The 21,967-nt window shown below is 44.5% G+C and overlaps 1 protein-coding gene across 1 annotated transcript in view; it reads left to right on the forward strand.

Moving 5' to 3' along the window:
* The first annotated feature begins 247 nt into the window (after positions 1-247).
* SNCAIP (synuclein, alpha interacting protein) overlaps positions 248-21,967 on the forward strand; it is a 69,138-nt gene continuing 47,418 nt past the window's right edge. The window contains 3 exon segments of the mRNA XM_004686659.2: positions 248-308; positions 12,809-12,942; positions 15,761-15,833. Coding sequence (XP_004686716.1) covers positions 248-308; positions 12,809-12,942; positions 15,761-15,833 — 268 coding nt within the window.

A 21,967-nucleotide genomic window follows, 5' to 3' on the forward strand; every position in this document is an offset into this window, starting at 1 on the left:
TTGAATAAGGTGAATTAAAAGCCAGTGGGTGCTCTTGGGGAGCTCCCTGAGCAACTGCCGATTGTATTTCTGGAAACCCAGACTGGGGACATGTATGGCATCACTCATAGCGGTTACCTGTCTCATTGTCTGTTGAAAGAGAGTTTTGGTTGTAAAACAGCTAACATTTTCGGTCTTCTTTTCTGCTTCTGTCTTGTCCAGGAATTTTTCAGTATTTGACCTTACTCAAAATGTGCAAAGAAGAATAATGGAAGCCCCTGAATACCTCGATTTGGATGAAATTGACTTCAGTGATGACATATCTGTGAGTATCACTTACAGTCTGGGCTTTACCTGCAGGGGCTACCTTCTCTCAGATCGTCTGCATCCTCCACCCTTGCAAACAAATTGATAACAGAAGTCCTGTGTGGCAGATCAAAAGAATCTTAAGGTCTCCTGGACCAAGAAACAGATCTCCCTTAGTTAGATGTGAGCTGAACATCTTGTCAACATCTCGTTTCATTAACAACATCGCTGTCAAAGTTATTCACTGAACCAACTTCCTAAGGGCCTGAACACAATAAACATCTTCACAGTTACCTCTTGCATACAATGAACGCTCCAGTGTTAATTTCCCATTCTATAATCGGCTCTGCCTTTGAGTTCACAAGGACATAGTCTTAAGGATGGCCAAGTTATCACTGGTGAGCCATGAGAGAAAGTCTTCCTGTCTCCAGGGGTCAAAGCGCATATCAGACCTTGGTGAGAATGCTGATGCATAGTCACACCTTGAGGGGGACTGGCTCAGTTCTCACCTGAAGCCCTGCCTAATCTATCACTGATGGGTGTCTGTATGTCCCACCACTGCCCCCCTCCACTGCCTGCTGCCTCCAGCTGGTTAACGGAGCTCTGAATGGATCTTCTCCATTCAGTGCCATCTGTAACTGAGCGCAGGCCATGCATGTCAGTACTTGCCACAGAGGCCAACCAGCAAAAGTGTGGACCTTAACCCAGCCGAATCCTCGGAGTCTGTGATGAGAGTTTACAGCTTACTGCTCCTTATCTTTTCCTAAATATTCGTAAAACTCTTCTAACCAGGACCTCCAAGGTCCCAATTTTTTATCTTGCTTTTTTTCCATAGATCTGTCAAGGGCCTAGAGCTTTGGATCACCCCTAGAAATTGTGTCAGAAAGATACAGTTGTGACTTGAATGTGCCTCCAGCAAGGGTGTTATTCCTCTACTTACTCCTTCAAAGTAAAATTTGCATACAATATGCAAGACTTGGGTTACTAGGATGAATTTGATGAATCTCCTATTTTGTACAACTTTGTTTTTGTTTTTCAAGATTTATTTATGCATGCATGAAAGAATGGGGTGTAGGCTAGAGGTGCAGGGGTGAGAGGATTCATCAGAGACAGAGTGGGGAGCAGAATAGGAAGATCCCCTGAAATGCACTGCTGAGGGGAGTAGCGAGTGAGACAGGAGAGGTCTGCTGTGCCATGTGGGTCAGCTCCCCGGCTGGGGGGGTATTGAACTCATGCTGCAGTGGCTGCCATATTTTGATAGGGCTGAGATTAACCCCTGTGCCACCAGGGAGGCCCCTATTTTATACAACTTTGGATGACTCTTTCTACCCAGAACCCATGAGTTCAGACCTTTCCTTATTTCCACTTCCAGACAATTTATTAAACCATGTTAAGAACAATGTAAAGTGAGTTTTTTTCTTTCCTGTGATATCTTTCTGCCTCTTGTTAAATTGCTTAAAATGTTAGAACATGATTCTTTTATACACCCTGCACTCACAGTATATAGAGCTGAAGGGGGAAGGGAAGTAAAGATGTGCTACAGGGCAGGAGGAGGGGCTCCTCATGACCCCCAAACCTGCTCTCAATGGGTTCTGCATCAAGACAGTCCATACTCTGGGGCACCAGACCTTTAAAGGAAAGGAAATTTAATATAATTCCTGGCGGTAAAGAAAAGAGAAAGAATAGATAAAATAGATGTTTTGACTTCTGTAACCTGCGGCAAGAAAGAAAGACAGAAGGCAGAAAGGCTGAGCAAGCAGAGTTCATTGCTCCTCGGCAGCAGCTGAGACTGAGCCCCTAGGGTGGGGTCCACAGCTACTGTCAGCGCTGGGGGGGGGGGGGAGGGTCTCTTATATAGATTCTAATTTCAGATTCTAAAGGGGTGACTCATCTCTCTGCCCCTCGAAGCGAGGCCCAGTTCATTATCACCCTTATCTAGTCCCAACCCGGATGCAAGGCCCAGTTAATTACCACCCTTGGATGCAAGGCCCAGCTAATTATCGCCCTTATCTAGTCCCACCAGTAATTGTTGTGTTATCTCAGTACCTGGTCACCTCCAACACTGGTCACCCCCAACAATAGATTCCATATGAAACACCCAAAGTTACCCATCCCCTTGTGGGTAAATGCCCAGGCACACAGGATAGGGCCAAAACAGGGCCGCTGAGGCCTGGAATCCTGACAAAACACAAGGCACCTAATGGCGGCGACCCCATAGCAAAGGGGCAGAGGAACCAGGAGAGTCTGAGATGAAAGGATTTGACTTTCTAAAACACCTTCCATCCATACCCAGATCATTTTATTTGGTCTGAAAGAGGAGGTTCCCCTGGGGACCACTTGGTCCCCAAAATAAAATCAAGATAAGACTGCCAGAGTCAACCTCCCCACAGGTCTCTCACCCACACCTGTTTCAAGCGTCTCCTTCCATGTCCCACAGGTCCAAGACCAAGAAACAAGGGCAGCTTCTTCACATGTCTCTCTGCTTCCAGCTCCTCCAGGCCTCATTGCTCCCTTTCATTCCTTCTTCCTGTCTTCTCTCGCTTCTCTCAGCCCAGCTTTACCCTCCCTAAGGTGGGGCAGGGAACCTGGAGCCTCCTCTTTCCCTGGGGCCACCCAGTTACACACCAAAGAAAATTATTTGGGTGTGTGGCAAGTGTATAGGATGGAAGGTGTTTTAGAAAGAAAAACGTTTTATGATTAGAAGTTGGGGGACAATTCCCTGAGCTTTGATGGTAAAGTTGCATTTTTAGAGTGTAGGTTTTGGAGGCCAGCTCCTGCTCCCACTTATTCTAATCTTTGCTGACTGGTGCCCATGTGCTTCGCCTCTGGATGACTGACTAACTTTTAATGTTGTTTTGAGGATTGAGTGAAATAATAATATATGTGAATCACTTAGCTTGGCACAGAGTAAGTTGCTCTTAAAAGTGGTAGCCATTGTTATTATTTCAGTGAATAATGCAATAATATTTATATGACCGATGGTGAAGAAAAAAACTCAAGGGAAAAGGCCAGGCATCGTGTCAAAACTTTTTTTTTTTTTTTTTTTAAGTACAATAGTGCAGTTGTATTTACAGAAGAATCATCTGGCAACAGCCCATAATTTTGATGAATTAGGAGTCTCCACGTGAAAGATAATAAAATATCTTATGCAATAACTGAAACTGTTTAGCAAATTTAGATAGAGGTTTTGCAATAGGGGAGCTTCTATAAGTTGACCATTCTGAAACAAGAGAACAAGAGATCCAGCTGTAATTGTGTAACTATACCGGAACCTTATCCTTACCCCCTGAAGCTATAGTTAATTATTTGAATTTTTTTTAACTTTTTTAAAGATTTATTTATTTACTCATACAGAACTGGGGTACAAGCCAGAGGTTCAGGGGTGGTGAGAGGCTTCACCAGAGACAGAGTGGGGAGCAGAACAGGCAGATCTACAAAGTACACTGCTGAGGGGAGCAGCGAGCCTATCAGGAAAGGTCCGCTGTGCCATGTGGTCACCTCCGGGGCTGGGGATCGAGCTGCAGCCAGCTTACAGTGCTGCATCCTAACCCATAGCTAACCCACCAGGGAGGGCCCTATTTGGATTTTTAAACTGCATTTAAACTTAAAGCAAAAAGAAAAAGTACAACTGCATAGAATTGTCAAAACCATAATAACAGCTAACATTTATTTATTGAACACTTTTTTTTAAAGATTTACTTATTTATGCATACAGAACTGGGGTATAGGCCAGAGGTGTAAGAGCTGTGAGAGGATTCACCAAAGGCAGGGCTGGGAACAAAACAGGCAGATCAATGAAATCCACGGCTGAGGAGAGCAGCGGGCAGGTCAAGAGAGGTCTGCTGTGCCATGTGGGTCACCTCCGGGACCAGGGATTGAACTCACACTGAAGCGGCTGCAGCCAGGTTGCAGTGCTGTATCCTAACCTGTTGTGCCACCAAAGAGGGCCTTATTGAGCATTTTTTGTAAAATTGGCACTATCCAGCTTCTCCCTGAGAGAATGTTGTAATGAAGACGCTGTTGTCATGTTCACTTTAAAGTTGAGGAAACTGGGGCACAGAGATGTGACATCACTTGCTCACTGTGTCCATTTGTCCAGCGTCACCCAGCTGGATGGGAAAACACTGTCTCCAGAAAATATACCTGTTGGCTGCCTTCCAAGCTGAATATACTCTGTGGCAGGTGTCCTTACCACAGGTCAGTGTTATGCTTCCTGTGACCATCTGTCAATACCTGGAGACACTTAATTATCCTATGATACACCGGAAACACCCTCTTCCCCCCCTGAATTATCTGGCTCCAAATTTTGGTAGCCCCGAGGATGAGCAATCTGGTCTATTTTAATCCACTTGAAACTAAAGAAGCTGTCCTTTGACTAACAACCTCTACAATGTGGTAAATTATTGCGTAATACTTCAATCTGATCTAAGTTCAGAACTTTAAACGTGCCAGAAACTATATTGTTCTTACATAATGACTTCATGGGGAAAACATGGCGATAACCTCTTAAATATTAAAACGACTGCGCGCAACTTATTTAAGTAAACTAGGAGTAATAAATGTTACAGCTGCTTTACGGGCTGGATGGAGGCAATGCAGATGCTTACTCTGGAAATTGTGTTCAATTTGCTAATTCACTGCAAGAAGGACTAGAGTCTCCCATAAACATGCCTATAGCTTTAGGTTTCTGTAAACATCAGCTCTGACAGCTCTTAAGCCTCTCTCCTGGTTAAGTGTTGGGGGACGAGCAGGGAGAAAAGGCACATTACATTTGAAAAAGATGTTTATGCAGAAACGATGCCTGAGTGTAAAACTCCTCTTCGCGTTCTCTGGGTAGAGCCCTAACTTGGTAATCTAGCCTCTCTGTTTCATGATTTTCACTTCTGGTCATATGCCTACATCTTGTTTTAATTAAAGCACAAGCTGTATATTGGTACCAAAACACAACTTTGTCTTTTTGCCTTTACCTAATGAGACAAAACACAGAAGGCAATTCAATTATTTTGAAGTTTCCCAGACTCCAAAATCATGCTCATCCTTTGCTAAATGCAGACTTGAAACTATACATTCTTGTCATCCTGCCATCCAGAAGGATAATCTCTGCAGATCTGCGAGGGGAAGATGAGGACGAGGACACAGAGGTGCAGGCAAGGGCTCGTGTACCCCTGAATTGGGGCTGACAGATCTCTCTCTCTCTTCCTGTGGCAGCCAGATTTCCCAGCTCAGAAAAGAAAAATGCCCTGGAATACCGTTTTACCAAAGGGTAAAATAAATATGCCAGGATGCGCTTTTTTACTGAAAGGCCAATTTCGTCTTCTCAAAACTAGCATTATACACAGGACTGAATGCAGCAGAAGCCAGAGCGCCAGGGTACCGGCCAGAGCTCAGCACTGTAGTCATGCCCTTCCCTGAGCGCTAACATTGGTTCTCTGGGTGAAGCCTCACCTCAACTCTATAAAACAGGTCTTGCTTTTGGGCCCTCCCTGGTGGCGCAGCGGGTTAAAGCACAGCACTAAGAAGCTAAAGCCACTTCAGCATGAGTTCGATCCCCACCCCAGAGGTGACCCTCATAGCACAGCAGACCTCTCCTGTCTCACCCACTGTTCCCCTCAGCAGTGTACTTCATCAGTCAGTCTGTTCTACTCCCCACTCTGTCTCTGTGAATCCTCTCACCACCCCTGCACCTCTAGCCTGTACCCCAGTTCCGTATGCATAAATACATAAATCTCTTAAAAAAAAAAAAAGCAGGTCTTGCTTTAATCCTCTTCAGCAGATGAAAAACTTGAGAGTGAGGTTGAATGACTTTCACAAGATTGCAGGTGAATAAATGTCTGGGCCAGGATTTGCACACAGTAGGGTCGGAGCAATTGTGCCTGCACTTTGGTGAATCTTGACAATTACTGGCAGTTGCATCACCTGTTTTTTGTGACAGTTCCAGGAGATAAAGATAAATAAGTGTGCTTCCATTTCACTGTCCCAGATCACCCAAGCCCTTGCAACCCGAAGCAATGACACCGAATTCTGTCCACTCATTTTCCAAAGGGGCTTGCATTGCTGGCAGAGAATAGATTCTTGCTGCGAGCAGTCTCACTTTCCATGGCTGTCCACATTTTCCATTCCCCTGTTGGGGTGTCACTGACACTGAAACACTGAGCACCCCTCTGTCTTGTGACACCACTCCTCTCATTTCACCTACACATCCCAGGTTTCATTACGCGCTGACCTGGGGCCACTTCCCAGCATTGGTGCCCTTGAGTACGGCCACAGAGACCACGTCACGTGGACATGGGCTGTGTATTGAGGCAGGTAAAGCACACGCATTTGCTCTGACTGCAAGTTTAAAAATGCCCAGGAAGATTTTTTTTTTAAAGATTTATTTATTTATTCGTACAGAACTGGGGTACAGGCCAAAGATGCAGAGGGTGAGAGGATTCACCAGAGGCAGAGTGGGGTGCAGAACAGGCAGATCTGCGAAGTACACTGCTGAGGGGAGCAGCGGGCGGGTCAGGAGAGGTCTGCTGTGCCATGTGGTCGCCTCCGGGGCAGGCGGGAATTGAACTCATGCGGAAGTGGCTTAGTTTCTTAGTGCAGTGCTTTAACCCGCTGCGCCACCAGGGAGGGCCTGCCCAGGAAGATTTTTAACATACAAAGAACTTGGCTTTCCCTTCCTCTCTAGGAAGCAACCTACAGAGTATGATCCTTTCTGCTCTCTCCTGCAGCACCTCTCATGTGGTCTCTGGCCATCTCTGTCCCTCCCTCTCTACCCTGACCTTCCCAGCAGTCACCAGCTCCTACTTTTTCTAAAGATTGATTTATTTGTGCATACAGAACTGGGGTACAGGCCAGAGGTGCAGGGGTGGTGAAGGGATTCACCAGAAACAGAATGGGGAGCAGAACAGGCAGATCGATGAAGTATACTGCTGAGGGGAGCAGCGGGTGGGTCAGGAGAGGTCTGCCACGCCATGTGGGTCACCTCTGGGGCTGGAGATCGAACTCTCACTGAAGTGGCCACAGCCTCGCTTAGCTTCTCATGCAGTGCTCCAACCTGCTGCACCACCAGGGAGGGCCCCACCAGCTCCTATTTTAGCTTAGCGTTTCACAGTGCTCACTAGTTTCATCAGCTGCTCAAAAACCTCCCAAGATGTTCTGCTACTCCTGTCATTCGTGTTATCTTGTTTTCTTAACACCTGCCAGGAAAGGAATTAGGACTAATCTGATGCAGATAGGATAAGTTATATGTTCACATCCCACACTAGTGTTCTAGTCCAGGGCTAAAACCCAGGTCTCCGGACTTCCAATCTTGGACTGGACGCCTCTTGAGAGTCAGCTTATGGTTAGGGTGACTTCCAAGAATGAGCAACTGCGAGATCTGTTATTTGTTCTTCACTTACTCTGCAGTGAGCCCTGCAAGTCCCTGCCTGATAGAGCATTTATTAGATTGGCTATGAGAGTTACTTACACAAACTAGGAACCTTTGTGCATACTGAGATTTTATGCAATCTATTCAATAAGCCTTTATTAGATGCTTATAGTATATGCCAGGCATGGTTCCAGTCTTGGGATGAATTACACAGATTTGTGTATCTGCTCCCACTGAGTTTATACCCTTAAGAACAACCAAGCATTAAAAAAAAAAAAAAAATCAAGCATATTTTGAAATGTCAGGTTAACTGCATGTTAGGTCATATTCAACTACACATCAAACATCACACTTGACGTCAGTCTTTATATTTCTGTTGGTGATAGCTTATTGGCTCACAATTAATATTATGACCAGCCGTCTGCCTGACTGCAAGACACATTTCTCATGTAATTTGTTATATAAATTTTTGTTTTTACATGGTATTTTTTATTGGCATCAGACGTACACTGAATTGTATTACAAAAGAAAATTATGAAAGTCCTGATAATGTCAGATAAGTAAATGTTGAGGTTTTCTTTGTGTCTTACAGTGACGTTATTCTATTTATATATAAACATATATATATGTACATATATATATATGTTTATATTTTGTGATATCATTAATTTTTGTGCAATGCATGCTTTCTTCTCTCGGGTGTAGTCCCCATAAAATTCCCAGCACCAATTCCCCCGTGAACCATCACCAAAGACATTCTGCAAGGGAGGGGGACTTAGAGGGATATGGTAATTTGTAATTTTTCCTCCATAGTTATCATTCCTTTGGTTTCATTTTTAATGCTCATTTTTATGCATTTCGATGTAAATAATATTAATAATAGCTAGCATTTATCGAATACATTTGTATTAGACGCGGTCACCTGTGCCACATATTATTAGCTCATCACACTTACAGACACGCTGCTGTAGATGCCTGTTTTACAGATGAACTGCAGAGTTTAAGGAGGTACGATTAATTAGCTACAAAGTGGTACAGCCAGGCTGTAACATGGAGAGTCGAGGTCTAGAATCTGTGTGTGTAACCACTGCATTAAAATGACTTTTGCTGGAGCCTTTCTGGTAGCACAGGGGTCAAGTCTCAGCACTGTGAAACTATCTGGAGCCACTGCAGCGTGAGTTCAATCCCTGGCCAGGGAGAGGACCCACATGGTACAGCAGACCTCTCTTGGCTTGATGCTACTCTGCTCAGCAGTGTACTTCAGCCAGTCTGCCAATCCTTTCACCCCTTTGCACCTCTGGCCTACACCCTAGCTCTAGGATGCATAAGTAAATAAGTCTTTAAAAAAAAATGACTTTTGCTGGTCCCTTTGAGCACCTGTGGCCATCCCAGGACAATGAGTCCTCTCCTATGTCACTTCTCCTAATAAAAAGGACTCACTCAGTACTATGACCTCACCCCCAGTATCAGTGGCCCTTTTTCCTGAGAACATGTTAGCTATAAAGAATGCCCTGGGTACTCTTAATATGGTCCAAAGAGTTAACTGAGTTTTCCCCCAACAACACAGTGTCTTAGCATCCAGATATTCATTATTAATTAAAAAGGAAACCTCTTGAAAGGAAAAAAAAAAAAGTGACCAAGAGCAAACATTAAAAACATCAAATGTGGGCCCTCTCTGGTGGTGCAGTGGGTTATAGTGCAGCACTAAGAAACTAAAGCCACTTCAGCATGAGTTCAATCCCCACCCTGGAGGTGACCCACATGACGGAGCAGACCTCTCCTGACCTGCCCACTGCTCCCCTCAGCAGTGTGCTTTGTCAGTCAGTCTGTTCTTTCTGCTCCCCACTCTGTCTCTGGTGAAGCCTCTCACCGACCCTGCACCTCTGGCCTATGCCCCAGTTCTGTATGCATAAATAAATAAATCTTTAAAAAAATAACTAAAAATATCAAATGCATTTGAATATAGAACTATTCATACTTTTCTTTACTGGAACCTAAATGGTGGGAGGAACTGTGTTTAAAGCAGACTCTGGCAGAGATTTGAAAATGTAGGCAAGCAGGATGTGTACTGTGTAGAGCTAGTGTTTGAAACACTGGGAGTAGGTAAGTCACCTCTGGAGACTTGGAATGTGGGGGGAGAAGGGAAGAGAAGACTATCCCAAGGAACTCTGCAGAGTTAGGTCCCACATGATAGGGGACCTATCTGTGAATGAAACTCAAAAGGTAGAGGAAGAAAATAGGAGTGCCAAAAAACCAAAAAGGAGGTGTAAAGGATTTAACTAATTTCAAGAAGGGAGTGGCTTTTTCAGTGGAGGGAAATAGATGATTCCAAAGAGAAGACTGGGTCGTGCCCTCTGAATCATCCCAGAAAGACTCGCGGGTGGCCTGAGCAAGACTGTGTCCTGTGGGGCTGGGCAGGGGCGCTGTCGTGGCAGCTGGCGTAAAGCCACAGGTGAAGACAGCAAGACAAGAAAAAGGCAGTTCTTTCAGAAACAATGACTGTGCGTGAACACAAGGCAGGACGTTCAGAGTCAGGAGCGTATTTGAGGTGGCGGGGATGCCTGTGGGGGTGCCTGTTTATTTTTCTGAGGTAGAAAGAAAAGGGCAGCCTTGAACGCGTGGCCCAGGAGGAGAGAAGAGGGGCTACAGGCAGAGCAAGAGGTGGGAGGAGATGGGCCCCCAAGGCAGCGGGAGCACAGGGGCTTAGTATGGCCCCCTCAGAGAAAGGGCAGCCGCGGTCATGCTGAAGTGGAGGGCATGAAGCTAGGACACTCCTTCCTGAAAGGGGAAGACAGACCGTGCCAAACGAGCGCAACTTTTTTGAAAAATAAGTTTCTGAAACTCTCACTTCAGTTGTGTGTCTTTTCTTTCCTCCACCAGCTTGCCTCATAGGCGCGGTTGTCATTTTATTGCGTGTCTGTTGAGATGCCGGCTCGAATTCTGGAAAGCGGTGTGAGAAATCGTGAATTCCGGGATAGTTGTTTGGATGACTGGCTAATTGTTTCTTTTGGAAACTTAACGGGACCTCGGTTGTTTAAAAATCTCTCACTTGAAAAGGTGCTTAGGATTTTAGTTCTTTCGTTTTCTGTACCTCATTACCGTTTGAGTAATGTCTGTTTGTTCACCCCGTTGGCTTCAGTTTTCGGGAGCAAGGGCCAAAGCTTTTCAGTTCTGAACAATATCTAGAGTGGCCAGAGAGCCCCACAGTCATTGTGGAAATCCTGTGCTCTTGTTAAAGCCCGCACATGTTCAAACTATTTTGCATGGCAGAGTGACACATCGGCTGGCTTCGTCTGGGCTCTTTCCGTCTGTCTTGTGTCCTGTTAACTGTGTCATTAGTGAGTTCACTGTCAGCCCTTGGCCACAGGCTGCTGGATGAGGAGAGGCCAGAGAGAAGCCGAATAGTGTGCCGGGCTAGGCTGAATATCCCTTCTTTGCCTTTCTAGCTCCAGCTTGGCCCACCCCCCTCTTCCTGAGGCTGTACTTCTCACATCTTAAACTGCTGAGTTTATAATCAAGACAGGATTGATAAGGAGGGAAGGGCCTTGGTACACGCATGGGACACAGGTCAGAGAAAAAGACAAAGCACTTGACATCATTCTGAAGCTTGCACGTTGGCTTCATCTACATTATATGATTATCTGTGTTTAGAGATAAGAAAACTGAGCCCCAGCGATAAGAAGTGATTGATTCGTCCAGGATCATGGATCTGATACATGTCAGATCGGGGACCTGATCTATTTTCTTTACACAAAAGACCAAGACATCAGCCGGTATTCATATTGTTAATATAATAGAAACATTTATTCCTTTAAGTATACCGTGATTACATTGCTAGGCTTGTAATTATGGCTTTTTCTAGGAAGATTAGCTCCATATAAATATTAACCCTCATTATTGTTGTTATTACTGCTTCTGAAGTCATAAGCGGTGTAGTGCTATAGTACCTTGTATCTTAAGTCAATAAAATAGCCTTCATACCCTCTGGAAGCAGAGAAAGGAATCATGTAAGCCTGTAGATGAAACGTCTTAGCATGGATTCTGCTTTGTCAAAGTAGAGAAAACATTTTCTTGAAATTGCAAATACATCGGAATCACCTGGACAGCTTCTCAGGGCTCAGATCCCTGACCTTGGACTTTCTGGGATGGGACCCAAGCATGTGAATGTCTACCAAGTTCTTAAAGACGTTTTAGGCTACTGCTCTGACCCTACACTTGGGAAGCTGGAGCAGCTTCCACCTGGGAGGTCCAGAGAAGATAAGGAAGACGTGAGAGTCAGACAAAGCTCCAAGAATTTAGCAGTGTTTGCCTTTTAGGATGGCATTCCAGGCAGATAGAAAAGTACACAGGGAAACCACAAGAAATTTGCCATCACCAATTCCAGAAAGTAATGGATGAGGTTGCGATTGAGTCTGAGCTCATGAAGGACGTCATGAGCCATGTTAAGTCACATGGTATTTGTTCTCTTGTTTTTGCAAGTTCCTGAAAGACTTGAAACAAAGAAGTACTTGAGTCAAATGGACATTTTAGAAAGCGAATTAATTCAAATGTAAATGGTGGAAGCTTGGAGAAACTCCTACTTAGTTATGCTTAATCTGAATGAACTCCTGTGAAAGTCTAGAACCTGCTGCCCAGCGGTTGGTCAGACATGAATCCATCTTGTTATTCAGTTCAAGATGTATGGCCCACAAGTGACCATGTGCTGTGTGTCCAGAGGTACTATCCCTTCCCTGCCCTGAGGTGCTTGTTGGAGCCAATTCCGATGTGTTGCATAGGAAACAACAGAACACAAAGCCAAGCTGTATTTTACCAACTGCAAATAAAGGGTCAATGAGGGCTTGGTGGAGAAAGTAGAACGCAAGCTGACCTTGAGGAATGGTGACTTCGGTTTGGCCCAAGGACATTACTGCTGGCGCAGAGGCCTAGAGTAAAGGAAGAAGAACTAAACTTGGAACTCATAGGGAGCTGAAGATGTGGTTAAGTGGGTAAACCTATTGGCAGGTACTGGACACATGAAGGCAGGGTAGAAAATCTTAGATCAGAAAGACTATTTCTACAAGGAATAACTCCTCGGAAATTGGTAGAAAGAGAATAAATTAGGGTAACATTGAGATAAGAAATACCAACTGCAAGCCCCTCCCCCTAGTTTATCACCTAAGAAAGATAGGAATCAAGGGAGTAACATACAAAGATCTGGGTTGGGGGTAAGAAGTGGGGAAGATGCATTGGGCTTTGATTCTGATGCCAAAATGACTGCATTTGCCACCCTGGGAGCTGGTCATTGTCCTGTGAACGAGGTGGGTTGGTGATCTGACAGTCCTTATAAAAGGCCATCTGTCCTGTGGACTGGGATGTGTTCCTGGGAAGGTTTCCCTTTCAGCTCCCAGATGGTAACTCATTCACTCATACAAGAGGGGCTTTCTGGGTCATTTGCTTAGTCCCCATTTGCAAATGTGAGAACTCTTGGCAAATTGGTTCTGTGAATGGTCTGTCCCCTGCATCCCTTTCCAACACATCCTACAGTATTCCCTTAAGTTTTATCTTCTATCCAAAGAGTAGTGCTTGTCTTTACTGAAACAAATCCAGACATTGCTTTATTTTTTCCTTGTCTTTCTAAGGAAAGATCACAGGGTAGATTAGAATCATTGTGTATATATATTTTTTGAAATATTTATTTATTTGTGCATACAGAACTGGGGTACATGCCAGAGGCTCAGGGCCGGCGAGAGGCTTCACCAGAGACAAGAGTGGGGAATAGAACAGGCAGATCGACGAAGTACACTGCTGAGGGGAGCAGCGGGTGGGTCAGGAGAGGTCTGCCACGCCATGTGGTCACCTCCGGGGCAGGCGGGAATCGAACTCATGCGGAAGCAGCGTTAGATTCTCAGTGCTGTGCTTTAACCCGCTGCGCCACCAGGGAGGGCCCTCATTGTGTATATTCTTATGAGAACCTAAAACTTCAACTTTTGGCCTACATATCATCCTTTTTTTCGATTATTGGACCTTTTATTTCCATTTCCAGGGGCAGCACTGACTTTTTCTTCAAGGCCATTATCCCCAAGGAATTAAAATCAAAAGTGTTTTCCAATTTGATTTTGGGTAGAGAAGCAAAGTTGGTTGAGGCTGTGAGCAGGCCTAGTTGAGTCAGGGACTCATCCCCACACCATCCAGGCAGTCTGTGCTATTCAAATTTGAACCTTATCAAAATAAAGCTTCCTGCTCACTGGGGACCTCTAAGGTCACGTAGCGAGAGATGATGATACATATGCCTGACTTTGGTGTGGGAAGTGGCCATTAGGATATATGTGTCTAGAAACACACATAACGGCTCCCAGTTTAATCAAATATTTATCACTAAACCCCATAAGCAACTATATTGAATTTATCATTAACTCTGTTTAAACACAATCAATCTGAAATTTCCTCCTTCAAAAATTTTGCCTTGGAAGAAAACCAAAAAGGAGAGAGGGTAAGGCTTTGCCAAGGGTACTTCATGGGCACATGGCAGGCGAAACAAAAGGCCCAATTTTAATTGAATTAGAGACTGTGTAATTATTTAACCTGTACCAGCTGTCTCAGGAAGCTACCAGATTCCTTAGAGAGCTTGTACTTGGCCAGAAACATAAGGTGCATTATTAGTAACAAGAAAAATGCTTTCTGTAACTGTTACCCCTAACTCCTAAAGAATATAAAGGAGAAGGGGGAAAAATCCTTGACGTTAATCTTTGGCTTAAAAGTCAGTCCTGTACCCTCCCTTGCCCCCCTTGAGTATGTCAGGAGATTTGCTCAAGCACCTGTACTCTGGGGGGTGACCAACATAAACAGGATGTTATTGCATCAGACAGGTAGGAGTAATTTCTCTAATTAGTCATTTGAGATTTCATTTCTCACTTGGAAGGACTGGAAATTTAATTTGTTTGTGACGTGCAATTGGCAAACTGACAATAGCTACAACAACCCCCCTCTCTGTCTTCCCGTCCTGATGCTGTGTGGAAAGCAATGTGGGAAGTGGGTGCTCTCAATGCAGACACTTTGCTTCATCTGTCAACATCAAGCTAAATAAAGCACTTTCTTATTGACAAATGTGTCCTGATTGCCCCATTCTCGCCCGTAATGCTAGAACAATCCTAATGAGTTTCTCATGATCATTCTTCTTTCAGATCAAATTTTTTTTCCCTCAAGCCCCCCAATTTTGAAACTAGGAAGCATTTCATAATTCATCCTCACTGGCATCATCAGCATATTGTTCCTTAAAGACACAGAGCAAAATGGTTTTTTTAGAGCTTTATTTTATGAATGAAAGTGTGATTGAAGATAGTCCTGGACCTGGCCTTTGGTTAAAGAAAGAGTTCGTCCTTTTTTGTTTGTTTGTTTGTTTAAAACACGTTGCTCTAGAGAAAGATTGATTGGCATCCAATGGGGTCCCCATAAATCACAGCTATTGATTTTACATTTGTTTTAGCGCTTCTGCTTTTATGCCCCCATGTCATAATTTGTTATCCTGAAAGCCAGTCCCTCAGTCAGTGCTGGCAATGGGCCTGCAAGGTGGTTTCCTTCCACTCACACTAATCCATACATGAGACAGATGAGCTTTCAAACAGGGAACCATGCTTCTCTCACTTTTGTGACATTGCCCTGGTATGTTTCACAACAATTACAGACGCCACACAGCGACACCAGTGGTAAGCCTCAGGACACAGGTGTCATCTGACCAGCCAGTCATCTGTCCTGGGTGCTGTAGGCGAGTGAATGCTCCTCCTTTGGCTGTTGGATATAGCTTCACTCTTAGAATTCAGAACACAGACAGTTTGGCCATATTCTGAAAATTCTCAAGCTTAGAAAATTCTCCCATCTCCTCCCCTGCCCCCACCCCCCCAACAGCAGATTTCAGCCTTGGTTGCCCTGTTTTAACTACACCTGCATCACGCTCATCTGCCAAGCTTGGGATGTTCCCAGGATCCCTTGCGGCCCTTCTGGGTTGTAGTTGATAGACTTTCTGGATAGACGTGTTGTGCTCAAGCACCACTTCCTGTTTTGATTTTCTAGCCAATTTGAGTATGTATGCTCTTTTATTAAACTGATATTTTACACCCTTTCCTTTGGCTTCCCATTCAGTATTCAGTTACATCACTGAAGACCATCCCAGAACTGTGCCGAAGATGTGACACGCAAAATGAAGACAGATCAGGTAGGGTGCCTCCGTCCCCCCTTCCTCCTGCTTGCTGAGAGTGGGGGCCTCTTGGAAGCATGCCCCACACACACCTTGTGATTGCTCCTGCTTGCTGTTTTCTTTATCTCATATGACTTCTCGGCTCATGCCCACCCCAGTACTCTCTACAAACAGATGTCAGGGTCACAGGACAGGGAGGCCCTGATGAGGACTGTGTACAAATAAAAGGAAGATCCTCACAGCAGCCCCAAACCACAGTATATGCAGCAATTTACTGAAAGCCCGAGAAACCATTGGTGACAAAACATAATGATGCAGGCGCCAATGAAAAAATGTTGGATGCATTTACTCTCCATATGGTGAGGACCAGTTTGGGGGATGGTGCTTTGCCAAAGCCTGAAACCCTATCAGGGATGCGACATGATAGAATCTGCAGTAAGGCATACTGTAACAGTTAAGATGAAAGCAAAGCTTTGGAGTTTAATAGTGTAAACTAAACAGAGAATTATGGCATAGAGATGAAAACCAGCTGGTTGACCTTTTCTCCCGACACTCCACCCCCACTCCCAACAAAAAAAGTACATTCAGGGTTGTTTTTCCCTCTGCAAATCAAATTAAACCTCTCTCCTTTTCTCTCTGCGATGGGCAAAATGAAAATTAAAAAAAAAAAAAAGGGTACTGATGGGAATGATACCATGGTATTAAACTATGAAATGATGTTTGCTATTTTACTAAGCAATTACTCTTACGGCATCACCATTAACCTTGCCAAACCCTGTCTGATAGTCACTGGAGTCTTGAGAACTATGGGTGATGGAAGGCTTAAGATAATCCTCCAATTATGTATATCGCCTTTGAAAATAAATAGCTGTTCCTTACCTACACAGCTACTAGAGAGAACTCCTACTAAGCTAATTTACTTTTCTCCTGGACTGTTTGTTTTCTTTTGACATTTTGCATAGCTGAGACAGAGAAAATAATTAGTCTTTCTAGGTTTGTTTATTCTGTGGTTTTCATGTGAGTGAAAGTAATGCTTCGATTTGGGGTCTGGAATATCAAAGAAAATAGTTTTCAGTTCTAATACAACTTTTAATTGACCTTCAATTTTGATTTTTAAAATTATTTTTTTTCCACACACATTGAAGCTACAAGTAGATTTAACAGAGACTTTGGCCATAGTGCTTATTGGACCCTTGTCTCAAGGGGCACCTCTAACTCCAAGCTGAAGCTCTGCTGTCATCATTGACACAGTCAGCAGGCTGCCCTGCCTCACCCCAGTTTTTCTACTTAAGAAAAAAAAAAAAAAGAAGGCCTCCTGATTCATCCACTTTGCATCATGTTGTATAAAACGGGCTCCAAAGAACAGAGAAACATCTCCTATCTCCAAAACATGTACTGTTCCATACAATGCAGCAAGAATAATACTTCAGACCGAAACCTCTTTAACTATCATAAAAATGTACCTGCAGTGGCCCTCCCTCCCTGGTGGCCAGTGGGTTTAGGATGCAGCACTGCAAGCCGCCCACAGTCGCTTCAGCTCCAGTTTGATCCCTCGCCCTGGAGGTGACCACATGGCGCAGCAGACCTCTTCTGTTTCTCCTGCTGCTCCCCTCAGCAGTGTATCATCGATCTGCCTGTTCTGCTTCCCACTCTGTCTCTGGTGAAGCCTCTCTCCACCCCTGCACCTCTGGCCTGTACCCCAATTCTGTATGCGTAGATAAATAAATCTTTAAAAAAAAATGTACCTGCAGTAAAAGATCTAGGTGAGAATTGACTAAAATAAAGCAATTCTTTTTCAAAGAATTTTAAATTTTGTTAAAAGTGTGCTTGCCTTATTAAAAAAAAGTGGGAAGTGAAAAGCACAATTACCCTGCTACAAATCACAAGTGCTGTATGTCTTTCTAGTGTTTCTTCCCTGAGGCCTATATTTTGTGTGATTGTGGTCAGAATGAAGGATGGTTTTTCTCTGCTGCCTTTTTCTACTGCTGTATAGATGACCACCATTTGGAATGAACCACACAACTTAACCCATGAAAGTAAAACTTAACCTCTGTGTATAAAGAGATCCTCTCTTGTACTTGTTAACCCTTTATTGCTGCTTCCAAAACAAGTCAATGTTATGAAAGATGGGAGCGGGTGAGAGAATAGTTAATTTCTTGAATGTGTCAGAAATAACCTGTCACCCGGAACACAGTGGAGCTTCAATACAGTGCATCTCTGGCCCTTTCTTTCCTGGAATGTTTCTTTATTTAGTTATGACTCTAAGTCTGAGGTCTTCCTGACTTTCTGAAAGGTTCATAGCATGTGGAATTGGGTAAGTCAGGAATGGGTCAGTTTCAGAGGGAGTGGAAATTTGGGGGAAGGGGTTCCCAGGCCCCTCCCCCAGGTTTTGGTTTTTTTTTTATTGGCTTCTAGGAAATATATCTTGTTTGGATAATATATGGATGATCAGAGAACTCCCTTCTTGATAGAAACGAGTTCAAGAAAACCTGCAGCGTGGAAGGATGAGAAACTGGAAGTCGTAAAATAAGCACTTAGAGGTAGGGAGCAGAGAACTGACGTGCAGGGACAAAGGAAAACTGAGACAGACAGAGAACCTTGTGTGACCTCACCCCGACTTCCTCCTCAGATGTCTCTATCCTGTCATGGGAGGTAGTTTCCGGTCCCATCTTCACAATCTGAGGCAGGAGTCTGAGTGTATAATAGCAAGTGGGGTCTGTTACTAGTTTTGGATCTCATCATCGCCTCTCCCAGAGCCCCCTCACTTCTTGCTGAAAGCATGTCTCTTTTCTTTAGTCTTCCAGTGTCAAATGAGCTCATCTTCTGATTCAAAAAAATGATCTCTCTTTGTCGGCATTTCCATTGGCTCTGATTCTGCCCTCAAAAAAAAAAAAAAAAAAGTCAGGCTCTCCCTGATGGTGCAGTAGTTAAAAAAAAATAATAATAAGGCAGGCCCTCCCTGATGGTGCAGTAGTTAAATACAGCACTAAAAAGCTAAAGCCATTTCAGCATGAGTTTGATCCCTGCCCTGGAGGTGACCACATGGCACGGCAGACCTCTCCTGACCCACCCACGGCTCCCCTCAGCAGTGTACTTCGTTGATCTGCCTGTTCTGCTCCCCACTCTGTCTCTGGTGATTCCTCTCACCGCTCCTGCACCTCTGGCCTGTACCCAGTTCTGTATGCACAATTAAATAAATCTTTTTAAAAAAAAAAAGATTAATTGAGTGACATCGTCCCCTTAATCTAATAAATGCAAACAGTTATTTCAACATGGACCACCAGGCACATTTTAAGCCCTTAATACCTGCAGGTATCTGGTATCTGTCTTAGATGGTGCCTACAGTATGTCCACACCCCACTTCCAACCCACCATATTATTCCCCAGCTCCCTGAATTTCCTTCTCTTTAAGTAGCTGTGCTTTGTAAATTGTTAGTAATGTGATGTGGACTGAAGACCAGTTTTGTCTCATAAAGTCTCTTTGGGGTAGTTGTTTTCCTTCCAAGACAGGCCCTGCCTGGCACAGGTACTGAGTGGACAGACGAGTGACTGTGAAGAGGTGAAGGGAAGTTTTCCTTCTTTGGGTTTTGTATCATGTTGAGGGACAGGCCATCTGATATTGTCTTCCCTCCAGTGCATTGACACCTTGGCCCTTTGGTCATCTGCTGTTTTATCTACACCATCCATTGCTTTCTCTTTATGGAATCCTTACCGTAGTCATGTAAACAAGCTTACAGGGGACTGAGAACATTCCGGTCTTAAAAAACACGGGGATTATGGGCCCTGCCTGGTGGCGCAGCTGGTTAAAGCACAGCACTAAGAAGCTAAAGCCACATCTGCAAGAGTTTGATCCCCGCCTGCCCCTGAAGAGATCCACATGGCCTGGCAGACCTCTCCTGACCCGCCCGCTGCTCCCCTCAGCAGTGTACTTCATTAATCTGCCTGTTCTGCTCCCCACTCTGTCTCTGGTGAATCCTCTCACCCTCCGCATCTCTGGCCTGTACCCCAGTTCTGTATGAATAAATAAATAAATCTTTAAAAAACAAACAAACAAACAAACAAAAAACGGGGATTACAACTGAGATGAAAAATGCACAAAATGAAGAATGTTGTAAAATATAAAGTTAAAAAAAAAAAGCAAACAGAATCCACTTCCCAGTAGCTCCTAGCCCGCTTCTCTCCGCCCCACCCAGTTTCTACCCAGCCTGATGGAAAGAGCTCAAGAAGCTTCCATCCTGGGCCCCCACTCCTCTTCTCCAGTGAATATCTCCAGCATGGCATAGGACGTCACCTCTCCAGGGAAGGCTATGACCGCCATGCCCACAAGTCCATGGATGCTTTGATGTGTTCAACTCCATCAGCCCCCTCTTATTATTTGCGATCAATGGCCACTCCTTTCTGAAAAGTTCCCCTCTCTTGGCCTTATGACACCAGCTCGCTCCTCTTTTCTCGTAACACTCTTGATCTCTGACGTGCCTCTCCTCTGCTTGACCTTACAACAAGGTGGAACTTGAGTATTCACTCAAACCCTTTCTCCTCCCATTCTCTCTGGGCTGTCGTCTATCCATTCTATGGCCTCATACCCTCCCCCCTCTCTTCCCTCCCACTTGTAGCTGTTGATCCCTCAGCACACCGGTCTCTGATTTCATGTCCTACTCAGTGTCTCTATCTCAGGGAATTCTGAAGAGGAATCCTCACCCCCACATATTCTTCCCAGGCTCCCCTGCCACTCAGTTTACTAAAACAGCCACTCAGTGACTGAAGCTGGGTTCTCTCTCTCCTTTGTGCTGCACATCAGTCTGTCACCTTCTGCTGAATCTTCTGTGCTCACTGCCCATCCCTACCAGTCCCTTCCTCTCCAGTCTCAACAGCCACCAGCGAGACCAGGCGACTTCATGCCATCTCGGTTACTAGCCATGAAGCTGCCTCATTTCCTTCCTAGCATCAGTCTTGCCCAGCCTGTATTTCCACCAGAGTCAGTAGGAGGATATTTGTGTGTGTGTGTGTTTGTGTGTGTGTAATATTTGTATGTTTGTATGTATATTTAAAGGTTTATTTATACAAGAGCTGGGGTACAGGCCAGAGATGTGTGGGATGAGAGGATTAACCAGAAACAGAGTGGGGAGCAGAACAAGCAGATATACTGAAATACACTACTGAGGAGAGCAGCTGGCGAAACAGGAGAGGTCTGCTGCGCCATGTGGGTCACCTCCATGACTGGGATCGAATCTGTGCTTCAGTGGCTGCAGACAGCTTCGTAGTGCTGTGTTTTAGCCCCTTGCACCATATACCCAGGAGGATATATTTTAAATGAAAAATCAGATCATTGCATTTCTCTGAGAAATGCTCCCCCATACACTGTTTCAATGAAAATATAAACAAAACTGTTGTAGCCATAAAACCTTCCAATGGTTGAGCCCTGGCAACCTCCCCAACTTCCCTTGATCCTGCCATCCCTGCTTCTCTCTGCCCTAAAATAGGCCAGACTCTCTCCCGCTGGAGGCATGGAGAATGCACTTCCTTCTTCCCAAATCTTCACAAATTTCCTTTTCTGTTTTCCCCCAGATCCTCACACATAGACTTTCACCCCCAGATCTTAGCTCCATGTCACATGCTGTGGCTTTTCCACTATCTTCTAACCCGGCTTCTCACTGTTCCCTGCAAAGTCCTGTGCATTCTGTAATTTCATATTTATCCTCCACTTGCTTTGCCATGTGATCCCTCTTCTCTTCCCACCCTCCCCCCCAACCCCTTGCAGGGATTTTGTCTAATTTCACTCACCTCTGCACCCCAAGAACCATGTGCACAGATTTACAACAAATGTCTGTAGAGTGACTGTACTTATCAGTATGTTAGCTTTCTGCCCATTACCTTGATGCATCTGAACAAGCTTTATATTATAATTCCTACACCTTTGCTAACATTCAAAAGAAGTTGCCATTTGTAACCAGTGGGAGGAATCAAAAAAATGAATATTAGTGATAAGATGATGCCGCATTTTGGCTAATGGCACAAAAGATAATGTTGGAAAATTCTTCCTTCCACATGATTCTAAGAAAATTTGTTATTAAAACCCACTTCCGTGTGTGGCCTTCTCGAAGCATCCGAATCAGTGATTACCAAAATCTAGGGAGAGAGCATAACTGGGGAAT

This window comes from Condylura cristata, unplaced genomic scaffold, assembly GCF_000260355.1.
Source record: "Condylura cristata isolate star-nosed mole 26May11 unplaced genomic scaffold, ConCri1.0 scaffold00021, whole genome shotgun sequence".
Lineage (NCBI taxonomy): Eukaryota > Metazoa > Chordata > Mammalia > Eulipotyphla > Talpidae > Condylura > Condylura cristata.